The sequence below is a fragment of the Mytilus californianus genome, unplaced genomic scaffold (assembly GCF_021869535.1).
Source record: "Mytilus californianus isolate M0D057914Y unplaced genomic scaffold, xbMytCali1.0.p SCAF_15, whole genome shotgun sequence".
NCBI classification, from domain to species: Eukaryota; Metazoa; Mollusca; class Bivalvia; order Mytilida; family Mytilidae; genus Mytilus; species Mytilus californianus.
In genome coordinates, this window is record NW_026262637.1 from 20,951,620 (window position 1) to 20,967,699 (window position 16,080).

General features: G+C 30.2%; 1 protein-coding gene across 1 annotated transcript in view; it reads left to right on the forward strand.

Annotated features, from left to right (window-relative positions):
* LOC127725998 (uncharacterized) overlaps positions 1–16,080 on the forward strand; it is a 95,982-nt gene that overhangs the window by 67,235 nt on the left and 12,667 nt on the right. The window contains exons 39-54 of the mRNA XM_052233297.1: positions 2,525–2,596; positions 2,964–3,072; positions 3,824–3,943; positions 4,438–4,516; positions 6,352–6,469; positions 6,916–6,962; positions 7,371–7,494; positions 8,162–8,265; positions 8,664–8,766; positions 10,503–10,653; positions 11,380–11,449; positions 12,314–12,380; positions 12,897–12,982; positions 13,363–13,489; positions 15,133–15,174; positions 15,501–15,587. Coding sequence (XP_052089257.1) covers positions 2,525–2,596; positions 2,964–3,072; positions 3,824–3,943; positions 4,438–4,516; positions 6,352–6,469; positions 6,916–6,962; positions 7,371–7,494; positions 8,162–8,265; positions 8,664–8,766; positions 10,503–10,653; positions 11,380–11,449; positions 12,314–12,380; positions 12,897–12,982; positions 13,363–13,489; positions 15,133–15,174; positions 15,501–15,587 — 1,506 coding nt within the window. The remainder of the gene's footprint in view (positions 1–2,524; positions 2,597–2,963; positions 3,073–3,823; positions 3,944–4,437; positions 4,517–6,351; positions 6,470–6,915; positions 6,963–7,370; positions 7,495–8,161; positions 8,266–8,663; positions 8,767–10,502; positions 10,654–11,379; positions 11,450–12,313; positions 12,381–12,896; positions 12,983–13,362; positions 13,490–15,132; positions 15,175–15,500; positions 15,588–16,080) is intronic.

The following is a 16,080-nucleotide window of genomic DNA, read 5'->3' on the forward strand; positions in this document are numbered from 1 at the left end:
TTCTTGAAAAATAATATCCCAGAATGGAAAGTTTATATGCACTACTATTTTATTCAAAGGTCAAAATATAGGGCTGTGCGGCATATTTTCAACATTTATATGCCCTGAACTTCTAAGAGTTTAAACTTATACTAAAATTCTATACTACCCTTACCTTCATATTTGGACCTCCTAAGAATTAAAATTTAGGCGCTTCCATGTTTTTCTATACTGGTTACATTCCCAAGTGATGTCTCTATGAGATGAAACACAGAGATCATAAATGGGAACCAGTACATTAACAAATTAACATATCTATGAATATTATATATCTCCCCAAAAGAGGCGTGGTTTGAGAAACAGCTGTATTTACAAAGTGCAACCTATACAAACATTTATTCAAATAGAAAACCTTCTAAAAACACTTTTTCTCACAACAATACTTATTTATCAGAATTATAGCCATAAGGAAATCACTGCATATACTCTAAGTTTCCTTTTACAGTACATTTTATACCCCTACCCCTGTTTCAGTTTATTAAAGAATTTGAAAACAAGACTTTAATCATTGCCAGCTTACCCTATGTGCATGTTTTCTGACATAAAATGTCTAAAACATGTTTGAAACTATTCTGATAACAAACTGAAAGCATTTTAGAATACTATAAATGTATTGTTTAGTAGTTAATCATTCCAACATTCAAGATTATACAAAGTATCCAATCCTGCCTGTGTCTCCAGTCCACATCTTACTGTATGCCTATTTGTTAATAAAAGTTCACAATTTCTGTCTCAAATGGTCAGTTAAGATTTCTTGTCACAACAGTATCATCTCTAACCATATAACTAACATAAGTTAGATAATGTATGAACTAGAAGTGTCTAAACAAAGCCATATTTGCAAAATTGTATTTAAGAAGATATCAGTCTGGTGCATAAATTCACTAAAAGTTTGATAGAAATGACTGCTTACATCTTATTTTTGCATAAGTTTCCAGCACAGTTATTGTTTTGTTTACAAAAGAACTTGAAAATAATAAAATCATAGCATTTACAAGTTAAATTATCTGTTTTATGACCCAGGGTAAGCATTTTTTTCTGTTTTTTGCCCCCTGGGGCCTCACATTTTGCTAAATATTTTCCCTGTTTCTAGCAATGTGGAGTATTTAGTATATATTTAGGACAGAACACACTATTGTAAGTTTTATTGAGGCCTTTTTGTAATTCTAGCTTGTACTTTTTAATGCCGCGGTCACAAAAAAACACATTTAGGTGTTACGGCTTACTTTTGGGTTATTGACAGGACAAAAATAACCCAACAAAATTATTTAGGAAGGATCAATGAGTTTCAATGACTGTGAAGAGTAAATATAAGCACTTCTAAACAATTTAAATCACAAATAGGCACATATTATGAATTCATTTTGAATTCAGGGCTTTAAGTAAACCATGCATACTGTAAACTGTGAATTTATGCTGAGTCATCATAGTTAAGGCTCAGGATTTTCTCAATCTTCATGAAATATTTATAAAACTTCATATTTGAGTTAAATTCTTTAAAATCTCTGAGATAAACCAGATTTTTTGAAATTCTGTATGTTCTATTTTTTAACGCTATAAAGGTTGCAATTATGTAAATATAGACAATGCAATTTCCCATAGGAATTCCCTTTGCGGCTAAAACTGTGACACTTTTACTATGAGGTTTCGTGAAAAATAATATCCCAGAATGGAAAGTTTATATGCACTACTATTTTATTCAAAGGTCAAAATATAGGGCTGTGCGGCATATTTTCAACATTTATATGCCCTGAACTTCTAAGAGTTTAAACTTATACTAAAATTCTATACTACCCTTACCTTCATATTTGGACCTCCTAAGAATTAAAATTTAGGCGCTACCATGTTTTTCTTTACTGGTTACATTCCCAAGTGATGTCTCTATGAGATGAAACACAGAGATCATAAATGGGAACCATTACATTAACAAATTAACATATCTATGAATATTATATATCTCCCCAAAGAGGCGTGGTTTGAGAAACAGCTGTATTTACAAAGTGCAACCTATAAGTATATTACATTTATAAGATGAGTAACAGAGAGAGAATACCTACTTAAGGAATAAACATTTATGGTATACTTGATTAAATTTCCAGGCATCATATTAATAAATTTTGATGCAAATAACTATTCGTAATTATTTTTTATGCCCCATCTATGGCCATCATGTTTTTCGGTCTGTGCGTCCATTCGTTCGTCCGTCCATCCGTCCGTCTGTCCCACTTCAGGTTAAGTTTTTGGTCAAGGTAGTTTTTGATGAAGTTGAAGTCCAATCAACTTGAAACTTAGTACACATGTTCCCTATGATATGATCTTTCTAATTTTAATGCCAAATTAGAGTTTTGACCCCAATTTCACTGTCCAATGAACATAGAAAATGATAGTGCGAGTGGGGCATCCATGTACTATGGACACATTCTTGTTTCTACAATATTTTAACTTTTTACCTATATTTTGATACAATCCTTCTTTGCTTTTGTAGGAATTTGTTTCTTGTTGTGATAATCTCCTGAATGAAAAATACAAACCAAGATGGGAACAGCTAAGACAACAGGTATCATTCTAGAAGTAATTTGTATTTAAAGTTGGTTATTTGGAATGAGGAACATTTATTTGAGTTATTGGATGAATGTTTTAAACACAAGATAAATTATTTCTAAAACAGCTGGATTTTTAAAGGTTGACATTATAGAGAATATATTTACAATACTTGCTATTTAGTTCCTTAGTTGTATTAGGACAGTTTGAAATTAAAATTAAGAGGTGTTTGTTGCATTAACAGAAACAACACCTAAAAAGGATTTTTTTTACTTTGATGGAAAAAAAAATAATGCCTGATTGTATTTAGAATACAGTGACTTTATTGAAATATTATTCATTATTTAAATTTACGAGTTAATGCTAATTTATTTCCTCTGCAGAATTTAGTTGGCATCAGTAGAGTGGTGAAAGCAGTTACTACATACTCCAAAGCTTATACTCATGTAGATAACAGTGTATTTACCAAATTTGTACAGAAGGATAACTTAAGTAAGAACTATTACTATTGAAATATCTAAACAGGACATGTAAAATAGAGTGTTAAGTACATGTAATGTAGAGCATTGATCAGTACATTTGTACATGTAGTGCATAGTTTCGATCAGTACATGTAATAATGTAGAGATTTGATCAGTAAATCTTGTGTAGAGTTTAGACCAGTTCAAGTAATTTAAAGTTTTGATCAGTACATGTAATGTAGATGTAATGCTGAGAGTTGATAATTCATGTTATATAGTAAGTTGATCAGAGATTGTAATGTAGATGTAATGCTGAGAGTTAATAATTCATGTTATATAGTAAGTTGATCAGGGATTGTAATGTAGATGTAATGCTGAGAGTTAATAATTCATGTTATATAGTAAGTTGATCAGGGATTGTAATGTAGATGTAATGCTGAGAGTTAATAGTTCATGTTATATAGTAAGTTGATCAGGGATTGAAATGTAGATGTAATGCTGAGAGTTAATAATTCATGTTATATAGTAAGTTGATCAGGGATTGTAATGTAGATGTAATGCTGAGAGTTAATAATTCATGTTATATAGTAAGTTGATCAGGGATTGTAATATAGAGAAGTATGAGGTTGGTTTATAATGTATAATGTGTGAAGTTTAACTTTTTCTTTTAATAGTAATTTTGAATTTTACCATGTTTTTGATTTATTTTCACACTGATTGTTTTTTATGTCCAGAAATTGACCATTTGTTGCATGTTCTTAAATTATTTGATTTTATTTCAGTTGTACAAGTTGGGAAAGTTCAGAACAAGGATGTGATTTTCCCAGATAAATCCCAGTCTTTACCATCATGGGTGACAGAATCTACTACCAGCATCAAGTTAAACAAAGCTACTCTTGGTGGTTAGTACTTGGTCATAATTTCTCTTAAAAAATAAAATCAAAATAAGTAGATACAAAACTGAAATGATATTTCCTTAATTTCATATAAAGACCTGTACATATATATCTATAAGAAATGAAGAAAAAAATGAATATTGTTTTAAGTGCAGGGTTGAAAGACTTGTATTTATAAGTTTAAAAAAAAAAATGAATATTAAGTTTGAAAGACTCATAATTTACAAGAAATGAAGAAAATGAATATTAAAATACAGGTTTTTAAGAAATGAAAAAAAAAATATTATTAAGTTGAGTACAGGATTAAAGTCTTCTATTTATAAGCTCAAAGAAAAAAATTAAATTAATGCATGGAATATATGGGACTGAAGTATAAAGATAAAGCAAAAATTTTAAGAAATCTTAGAAAATTGTGAGCCTCCATAGGATAGCACATATCATATCCATACTATTGTAGAAGTATTAGTACTAATAAATACTGTATTTGTCATATGTTGTAGGTCAGCAGCCAATAGGATATAGTAGTACTTACTACAGAAATATTTCGAATCTTTTCCATCAGTATTTATTGGTTGATGGGTAAGTTAAAGTCAGTAAAAAATATGATTTTATAGTAATGAAATGTACATAATAAAGTTTCTTGCATATGTAGTATACACAAATAAAGGAAGCTGTGTGTGTGTTGGATATATTTCAGTTAGATTGCAAACCAACAATAAAATGTAACAAAGGACATTTAGATCAACCTACGACATTAGTCAAGTGCCTATACCATATGTCACACTCTAAATGCATCTGGACCATGTTTGCATAGATTTCATACAAACATCATATGAACAGAGCCAAAAAACAAGATCTTGTGAAATACTGAAAGTTAATATATGTACAAAATTTCAATAAAAAATAAAAAGAAAAAAATTGAATGAAACCATCCCGTATGAAATTAGAAGGCGTATTACGCCTGGAAATAAGGCGTAAACCAGGCGTAAGTGGTACTTACGTGTATAGATCCAGGCGTAAGGGAGCAGGAAACGTAAATTTGTAGTCCTTACGGGCGTAGAAAAAAGTGGTAAACCTGGCGTAAATTGAAATAAGCAAGGCGTAAATTTTCTTACGGGCGTAAAACTGTTGGTATGGCGTAAATCATAATACCCATAATGCTTTGTTTAAAGGATCATGGGAATTTTTTTCAAAATTTGGCTCTTTGGTTTTAGTTTGCATTAGAGTTGGACTTATGGCAGCTTCATATGTTCAGGGATAATTAGCTTGTTTTGTGCTTTTTGAAAGAATTTGAAATTGGAAATATGGAATCAAATTGATTAATAAAAATTGTGAAAAAATGGAAAGTAAAACATGGTAAATAATAATTATGTGAGTATAACCTAAGTTATTAAGTTTTAAGTTCTAACAGTAATTTTGAAATCCCAAAACCTTTAACCTTGGATAATAACATTAAAATTTTTTACATGAAGTTAAATTGCAGTATTATCATTATATTTTAAAGGACATTAATTTATAAAAAACTTAGTTAATTAAAATGCTTAAGTTTTATTTCAAGAAAAATTAATTGTCATAATTCTTATTTAAACTTTAAACTTATTAGCCAGTGGCAGTGTCTGTCTAAAATGTATTTATTTATATATTAGCTTCATCAATGGTTAATATTTCCAGTTTTATGTCAAACAATGAGAAATTAAAGCAACAGTACAGAAGTTTGTATTAAATACACAAAAGAACACAGCTAGGGTAATACACTGATTTGAAATAAGTGTAGTATTATGTAAGGATATTACGCCTGGTTTATTTATTGACCCGGCCTACTCATTTGCATATTACGCCTGGTTTTTCTCTGGACCAGGCGTACTCATTTAAATATTACGCCTAATTTTACGCCTGGTTTCCGCCTCAGTTACGCTTGGTTTCCGCCTGGTTGACGCCTGCACATGCATTCCTTAAACACTGCAATGACGCCCTGATAAAGTATGATTTTTACGCCTGGTTTCCGTGTCATATACGGGCGTCACAGTTCGTACAGGCTACCTGCCCAAGTCTTAAAATCTCCATGGACAAGGACAACCAATGCATCTCTTATACATGCTATAAGTGTTTTTATTCCAATATACAATGACTCTGAATGAGGGTATTTGTGCTTAAATGCTAATTTTGACTCCTCTGAATACCAGGTTTGAGGTATAAAGCGTATGAAATTTAGAATATAAAGAGTCAGTGTAACACCTCTCACGGGGAAAATATCCTGTAAATTGGGAAATATGAATGTAGGGCTATTTTGTATATTTGTTTTAGGTCACATCAATTCTATTATTCAATTTTTATGGCATTTTATCTAATTTTTTATTCAATCTATTAATTCACAAAATTGTTTTGTTTTTCTCACATGTTGCTTTATTTTCCAGTGGAGTGAGGCTGGTCAATAGTAGCTATGATGTAAACTCGGTAGTCATAGATTTCTCCATTGAACCAGCTCCTTCTAAACTCAACTCACCATTAATTGCAGAATTTGAGTATTTATCTGTAAGTTGTTGAAAAATTTAAATGTTTTTGATCATATTTTATCGTAAATTGGTAAGTGAAGCTGTAAACAGAGTTTTTTTTTTATTAAAGGTTTTATATGATAATCAAAAGTGTCTTTTTATATGCAATGCTGGCGTGTTAACCATATGTCAGAGAAATGCACGGACTTACCTGGTGAATACATGTTCAACAAAGATACATATCTGGGTGGGTGTGTTTTAAGACCTTGACTGGCTATTAAGCCCTCACACGGCCGGTAAAGAAACATACATGTTGTCAACAAGAAATTTATATATATATGTTTCTTATAATTGTGATAAATTCTATAAATATTGTGATTTTTGTAAACAACTCATTATTGGTAATAACCCATTGCCATGACGCTTCATATAAGTTTTCCACTTGACCATTTAGAAAATTTTTCAGTAAACCTTTTTTTTTAACAGGTTAATTATTCCAGTCCTATTTGTGCATTTTGGGATTTTAGTGTACTGTGAGTATAAATAAATGATGAGGTATAATTTTTAATTTATTTTTTGAAGGATAAATGATCTTAGAACCACAGCTTTAAAGGCTAGAAAAGCTATATTTTGTTAATTCATTGGCTTATGAATTTCCATAGCAGGGTAAAAAGATGTTTTTTAGACAAAAGAAGGAAAGATCAGGAAAATATATCTGCAGCTTGATTACAATAACTGCAATAAAAACCAGAAACATGCTTTATGAATTTTCAAGATCATTGATTAATTCAGATTTTTTTTTTTATCGTAAAGACTTCACAAACTAGATTTTTCCATGACAAGTTCAGTGGTTTTTTTAATTTTATTTGTGTTAAAAGTTTTTTTTATCTAGATTTTTGATCCAATGTGTTCTTTATTTATGTCATATGATTATATTAAAGGAACACACCAAATGGAGCTTGGTCAACAACGGGTGCTAGGCTGGTAAAGAGCACTGATGAAGCTGCCACATGTGAATATGACCACACAACTAATTTTGCTGTTTTAATGAGTCCAGGAAAAACAGTAAGTGACCTAATTAGCCTGTAAGACTTGTTTGTCTTTTTGTCATCTTTTGTTTTAATTATTGTTTATTTCTTCAACTGGAATAGTATACATTTTGACAAGAAATTTTAAATGGAGTTAAATTTGATAAAAATATTTCCCAAAAGAAATATTCCAAAACTTTTGACAATTGACATGCCTGTCATGAACTGCAGTAAAACAATTAGGAACGACCTGCGTTACATTTAAATACAGGAAAAACATCCAATAATAATGTATAACATTTTGTTTTATTGGTAAAGGCATATTGATTAATATGAATAATTAATTTAATGTGTAGGGTAAGACTCTTATAATCCAGCTTTACCCCGTCGACAAACCCAGTCTTGCTTCATTTTGAGTGCTTGCCATGTCCTCAGTATTTTTACTTGATTTATATTTTCAAAATGGATTGACATTTCGAACATTGGTAAATTACTGTTGCCTTAAGTAACAATTTAAACATTGAGTCATCATGATACATGTCTTTGTTGTACTTTCAGCCACCAGCAGATATTTTAGCATTGAGTATTATATCAGCAGTATGCTCAGTATATGTCTTTGTTATATTTTCAGCCACCAGCAGATATTTTAGCATTGAGTATTATATCATCAGTATGCTCAGTATATGTCTTTGTTATATTTTCAGCCACCAGCAGATATTTTAGCATTGAGTATTATATCAGCAGTAGGCTGTGCTATTTCTCTCCTGTTCCTACTGGTCACAGTTATTATATATATTGTATTTTGGAGGTGAGTATAGGTTAGATTCGGTGTAATAATGGATTCATAGTACATTGATAAGGTTGAAGAAAACTCACTTAATGATTTTTCAGTATTAGTAGCTATAACTATAGCATTCATGGTAATTTTCAGTGTTTATTCATTTAAATTGTTTCAAAATTTAAATTCTTGATATTTAATTTAAGTATGCAGATACTCTTAAAAAAAACAGCATTTTAAGGAAAAATAAAACAGTTAATTTAATAAATTCAAGTTAAACTGTTTTATAGTTTCAAACTGAGTATTGACAGGAAAAACGTTTGCAATGCGTGCATGTGACCTTAAGATGTTTTTTGGTGTTGTTGGGTTGCTGTCTCATTGGTGTATAACCCACATTTCTTTTTATAATTTGTTGTATTATTTTTCAGATATTTGAAGAGTGATAGATCAACCATACTGGTGAACTTGTGTGTTGCTTTGATTCTATCTTATACATTGTTCTTAGTTGGTGTTACACAGACAGAGAATAAGGTAAACTTTAGGAATAGACATACACAGACAGAGAATAAGGTAAACTTGAGGAATAGACATACACAGACAGAGAATAAGGTAAACTTTAGGAATAGACATACACAGACAGAGAATAAGGTAAACTTTAGGAATAGACTTATCAGGTCTAAATGGGAGATAGATTTCATATTAACTAACCAAATTGAATACTAATAAATGTTATATTTTGATTGATACCAGAAAATAAATCATAGATTTTATATTTTAGAAAAGATTGCTCAAGCGAATTTAATAAAAGATAGCTTTTCCGGTTTATTTAGACGTTTTTGCTTTGTTTGTCTTAGTATACATATTCTCCCTCTCCCTTCGTACTTAGGGAAACAATTGGTCTACTTTAACCTTTTGAATTGTTTTTTCTTCATTTCTTTCTATATGTGTTTGTCCTTCCCCAATATGTATCTGTGAATTTACAATGGATTTTATTGAAACTTTAACAAAGTCTTTTAAACATGTCCATTATGGCATTGTGCACCTACTATTTTCTGATGTTTCCTTATCCTATAGCAACACAAAATGGTATACACACATCTTGTATTTTGTATGTCCTAAACCAAAGACTAGATTTCAATGAAACTTTTAACAAGGAATTTCATAATGTTGTCATACATATATTATATAAGTTTTAATCTGAATGCTTTTTGGGGTTACTTAGGTGTACAAACAAGTAAGATCTTGTATTTGAAACTCCTCCTAAACCACTACCAGGATTGGCCATTGGAACCTCTTATTTCATTTTATCATTTGAGTGATTTTTAGTGTATATAACCTCCAAATATGAATGTAATATCTATTCAAATGGGTGTAGTTATGATATGAAATAGTGAGCTCTGCTTACAGTTTTTGTCTTGCATTGACTGAGTGAAAAAGCGAGACATAGGTATTCTTTTTCTGGCGGCAGCAGTGGCAATATATTGGTTTGTGATTAGGGCTAGTTTATGGTGAACCACTAGTGGTAGGTCAATGATATTTGGAATGCAGTTGTATTAGCATTGGCACATCTAATTACAATGGAGATTATTTGGCCCTGACCCCTCAATCATGGTCTATTGACTTTGAAACTTTTGCTTAGTTTACATGTATTAGTTTGTGATTAGGTCAGTTTAAGATGAACCACTAATGTTAAGTCAATGATATTTGGAATGCATTTGCAAGTTTCATTTTCCTTATGTCATAACTACAATCCTGTTCCCTTTTCACAATGTGACCTACCGAATTAGACTATTTACCCCTATTTGTGACATTTTTACCTATTGTTTTTGTTTGTTTTGTTCACACATCGTTGTCAATATAATGGAATTTGATGCGACTGTCGTGCAAGTGAGAGGTTTAGCTACCTTTAAAACCAGGTTCAATCCACCATTTTCTACATAAGAAAATGCCTGTACCAAGTCAGGAATATGACAGTTGTTATCAATTCGTTTGATGTGTTTGAACTTTTGATTTTGCCATTTGATTGGGGACTTTCTTTTTTGAATTTTACTCGGAGTTCAGTATTTTTGTGATTTTACTTTTTTCCATGGAGATTATATAACCCCACCCCCTCATTATGTTTCATTGACTTTGAAACTTTTACATAGTTTACAAGTTAATGTTTGTGTTTAGGTTTGTTTAAAGGGAACGACTTATGAAAAGTCAATGGTATTTAATTTTTTAGTCTAAAAATTACAGAAAATAAATTTGATTACATATATTTTCAGGATTTATGTACAGGCATGGCAGTGCTACTACATTATATTTTCCTGGTAGATTTTCTTCTGATGTTAGCCGAGGGTATAGAGGTTGCCTTTTGTGTTCTTTATGTGTTCTCAACAAGATCCAGAGTTCACTGGTTGATTCCTGTCTGCTGGAGTAAGTAATAAATTCAATGAATGCACATGTACATGAGGTAACATGTGATCTAGATACTATGAGAAAAATTAAGGGCCAAGGGTCGGAAACTGTCATATTTGCCAGTCAAGGCTGGTCCTGAAATGTCAGTGACTGAAATTGTATTTTGAATTTAGGTCATGACTTCTGATATTAATTTTAAAGTTTAAAAAAATGAACCCAACCATAAGTCTTCTTTAAATGATCGAAATTGTGTAAAAAAAAGTGTTTGAGATCTTTGGAAATAAACATGTGTCATCAAAGGAAGAGATTTTAATTGCTGTTTTTAATCTTGTTGCTCAATGGTGATCATAGATGAGCAAACACTAACATCAATTAATTTGTCTAAGTTTGATTTTTATTGATTGATCATTGGTAGCTTACTGTCCAGTGGCAAATATTTCTTGCATGTCCAGGACTTTTGATTTTTTTTATTCATTGACTGTTTATATTCAAGCAATTCAGAGAAAGGCATTTAATTATATGATGAGAACAAATTGTTATTTTTCTGCATTTTGTTATCAATTCATCTTTAAACATATTTGTAAAAATGCATTGAAATAAACAAGAGCATGTGTTATTTTCAGATTTGTGAAACATTCTTTGTTACATTATGTTCATGGCAGTGTTTGACAATGCTTTGAAATTTTCTATATATATATCTAACATAGTTACAGGAAATTCTGATCAACCAAATTTTCTTTTTAGTTATACCAGTTATTATAGTTGCTATTTCAATGGGTGCTACCAAGTTAGAAGGTTATGGAAACTCAAAATTGTAAGTTTTAATGAATGAAGATTTTTTATTTGATTAACTCCATTCCTGATGACAAAACCATAGGCACATCCTAATTTCAACAGGAAATCTGTAACAAAATGTACAAATTAGGGGAGAGGGGTACAAGGGGACAATTGTTCATACACTTTATCAATTTGAGAATTAATTTGAGTACCACAATAGTATTGCTACTTAATGTCAGACATTTTTTACTGTTATATTCCCTATATACACCATGGCATTTGTCTGGCAATAATAAAACATTCATTAATTCCACACAGAGTAACTACTCAACTGTGTTGAAATGAAACATTCTTATCTAAGGGACATGTCACAAATAAATGTTTGAGAATGTAGTTTTGCTGGCAGATGTGTGGTAGTCTTAAAGTTTTTATTTACATCTTGTCTAGACTTTATGGTGATTTAGAGCTTGACGTTCTGTATATTCAGAATTTTTTGCAATGTTTAAACTATTGTCACAAAAATAAAAACTCACATTTTAGATTTTGATAGCAGTCCTTATAATATTTGGTTTTGCAGGTTTGATGAACTAAACCCAGAAAATCACTTTGGATGAGGAAATTTATAAAGTGTTGTTCTCATTTTTTTATGCTGTATTTTCTGAAATAGCAATAATATCAACCTCACATTTTTGTTTGTGGCACAAAAATTCCATTAATAGATGCACACCAAATTTTCAAAAATTTACAGTATTGTATAGACCATTGTTTTTTAGTTTAAGAGCGTATGTTTACCTAAAGATGTCTTAAGGTTTTTTTATTGTGTTGTTTGGTTGCTGTCTGATCAACACATACTCACAACTCCTTTTATTTATGTAGATTAATATGAGTTTTTCTATTTCAGTTGTTGGCTTACTCTTGAGTCAGGTTTACTATGGGCATTTGTTGGTCCTGCTTTACTTGTAGTATTAGTAAGTATAATAGCTTAAAGTATAAAAAAAAATAAAAAAATTTATCAAATATTTTGAAAGATTAAATAAAAGTCATACTGAAACGACAATGTAGGTGCACTAGAAATGAAGAAAATCAAGAATTGTTTTTTACAAAACAAATATTGACCACTGGTCATGTGATTTAGTTATAATTGAGCCTTACATCCCTTTCAACAAAGAGATCAATTTTGGTTTATCTTAAAGAAATTTTGAATTTTCAGATAGCTTTACTACATTTTTAGAGCATTTCAATTGTTTACATTGTATTTGGGATTAATTTTTTAATACAGTTGAAATTTCAAATAACTTAAATACATTTTTACGAACATTTTAATTGATAATATTATATTTAAGTATTATTATTTTATTTGTCTGTTTTGAGAGAGAATAAACTGGTTTGTGAACTTATATAGCAAATATATTCAAAACAGTTTATTTAAAAGTTATGAAAAAAAAAAACATGTTTATGTCTACATGAGTATTTGATGATTTCAGATAAATTTAATCATCCTCATCCTGGTGCTAAAAACTATGTTTAGTAGTCATTCTATGTTGACAAAGACTGCCAAACAGCAAGCAAAGTAAGTTTATATTGATCAGATATTGTGTATATTGTTTCTTGTACAGAACAACTACAGTACTAAGTTTCTGTTTTCAATTGAACATAGATAAAAAATATTTTGTCTGCAATAATAATTACTGTTTTATTTTCTTGTTCATTAAAATACTGAAATTTTACCAAACTGTTTTATCAGAAATTTCATGACTTTATTGTTTTCTGTAACAAAAGCTTAAATTTTACCTAGACTTTTCAGATGGGGAGAACATTTTAAAATCAATCTGATGAGATTTTTTCCTTAAAAACATGCTACCTTTGTTTTGTTGAGTTGCCGTGTCACTGACACATATCTTCTCCTTTTTTCATAGTAAAATTTATCTATTTTCTTGATTTTGTTTGCAGAGCTGGTATGAGAAGTATATGTGTTATATTGCCATTATTTGGTGTGACATGGGTGCTTGGTGTTTTTTCTGTCAATGAAGATTTAGTAGTATTTCAGTATTTATTTGCAATATTCAACTCATTACAGGTTAGTAAAAGTAGTATTAGTTAAAATTAAACTTAATTTTTCTTTATTGAAGAAACATTAAACGATACAAATTCAATATAATTATCTGCCCTTGATTTTAAAAAGATTTTTTTCTAAAAATTTTAAATACACTTAACGACACTTAATTTTTTGATATTTTAATCTTTAAATTACTAGTTTTAGATCTTTCTTTTGTATATTGAATGATACTACGTAAATAATTTTTAAACCAAAAAAGTATTTTTGCAACATGCCCAGAAGGGATGCTCAGAAAAAGACAACCGATCTACTTTAATTGTTTTCTCAAAGGAACTATCAAGTATGTGGAATCTACTTGACAAACATGAATGGACTTTTTTTTTAACATCCACAATTTATACCAACCTGATTATAGATATCACTCATAAAGTTCCCATAGAGATGACTGCAATATTTGCCTTCTACAAAAAATCCATTCCTTTTATACCAAATGTAGTCTTTTGAGTAAAAACTTTAAATGTCACTCTTAATATTTTGGATATATTTGGAAGTTATAAGCTTATAATTTACAATGTATCATTTTGGAATAGTGACATATACCCTCAGATCTGAAAATTTTGTTTGTCCAGTAAACCTTGTCTATTCACTCTGTAACAATTTTAAATGCACCTTTGTTGGATTAATGCATCTAGTTTTTCACAAAAAAAGCTAAATATTGTTTAAATATTTAATATTAAAAATATGGTCTAGTGTTATGGATGTAAAATATTGAGAATTTCCAAGCTTGACAAAATTCATGTCTTAAAGACTATTTATATTACTGTGGATTCATTATTATTCATTGGAAACCAATTTTCGTGGGTTTCATGGATACAGATTGCATTTCTGTAAATATAGACAATGCAATTTCCCATAGGAACTCCCTTTGCGGCTAAAACTGTGCCACTTTTACTATGAAGTTTCGTAAAAAGTTATATCCTAAAATGGAAAGTTGATATGCACTACTATTTAATTCAAAGGTCAAAATATAGGGCTGTGTGGCATATTTTCAACATTTATATGCCCCGAACTTGTTAGAGTTTAAACTTAAACTAAAATTCTGTACTACCCTTACATTCACTTTGTGCCTACTTCAGAATTCAATTTTCAACGCAACAATATGTTTTTATACTGGTAACATTCCCAAGTTATGTCTCTATGAGATGAAACATAGAGATCATATCTGGGAACCAGTACGTAAACAAAACGAAATATCTATGAGTATTATATATCTCCCCAAAAGAGGCATGGTTTGAGAAGCAGCTGTATTTACAAAGTGCAACCTATAGGTGAACCACAGATTTGAATATTCAAGGAAGTACAAATTTTCTAAAGGTTTGTATGCAGACTTTGGCAAACCACGAAATCAAATATCCAAATAAATGTAGTATGTTGGATTTAACAATAATAATGCATGGTTCAAAACGGTATTTAAACAAATGCAGACATTCTCTATTTGTCCATTTGGTGTTCAAGTGACAATCGGATTCTCACTTAAATTAACATTTATTTTCCACATACTCTGGTTTGATTCACAAATAAACTTGCTTGTCTAAAGTTTTTTTTTTCATTTCATCATGTAATAGCAACTAAAATGTTTAACAACTCTATTTCTTCTTTTTCAGGGAGTTTTCATATTTTTATTCCATTGCTTCTTCAACAGACAGGTAAGATTAATGGAGATAATTATTTTACTTGGGGATATTAACTTTGTTTGAATTCAATTTGATGATTTTTTTTGTTAGTGTTATTTAAATTCCTTATTTTTCTTGCAATCAATGAATAAGTGTTTAGGTCTTTGCTATCACACTTTCACTCAAATGCAATCAACATATTACATTTTACTTTGTTTGGGTAAAGTCACATGATTTAGCTGTTAAAATGTTGTTAATTACCTTCTAATTTATTAGGTAAAGTCATATTATTAATGTGTTGAAACTGTTTTCTTGACATCTAGTAACGTCATGAAGATTGTCTGGTATTTATTTTGTAGGTTAGGGAAAGTATACAACATAGTCGAAGAAGAAAAAGAAGTACTCATATAGATTTATCTAAGTCTACCTCACAATCATCTAAAACAGTAAGTAGTAAGCTTAGACTTCTAGGTGCTAAAATTATCTCCACAACATCAAACTTATCTTAGGGATATTTCATTAAAATGATGTGTAAATTTCAATCTTATAAAAATACAGATCCTGTGTCCATGCTTTGCTCACAAGGATTAGACAACATTCCATTCTACTTTCTCATCTGGTAATTATTATATCAGCCAATGAAATTTCAGCTTTCAAATTTTTGAACTTTTCTACATCATAATTGCTGTATGTGCCCTTATGAGAGCATTGTTTCTTGCCACCACATCTAGTCTCTTAAACATAGTTTTTGAATTTTTATGCCCCCGCTGTCTGTACGTACATCCCAAAATTGGTTTCCGTTCTCTAGCTTGAGTTTGCCTCAACCAAATGTTATGAAACTTATACACAATGCTTATTACCACAAAACACAAATCAAATTTGAATTTTGGTGGCGTCACTTTAACCGTTCTAGAGATATGCCCCTTTATAAATGGAAAA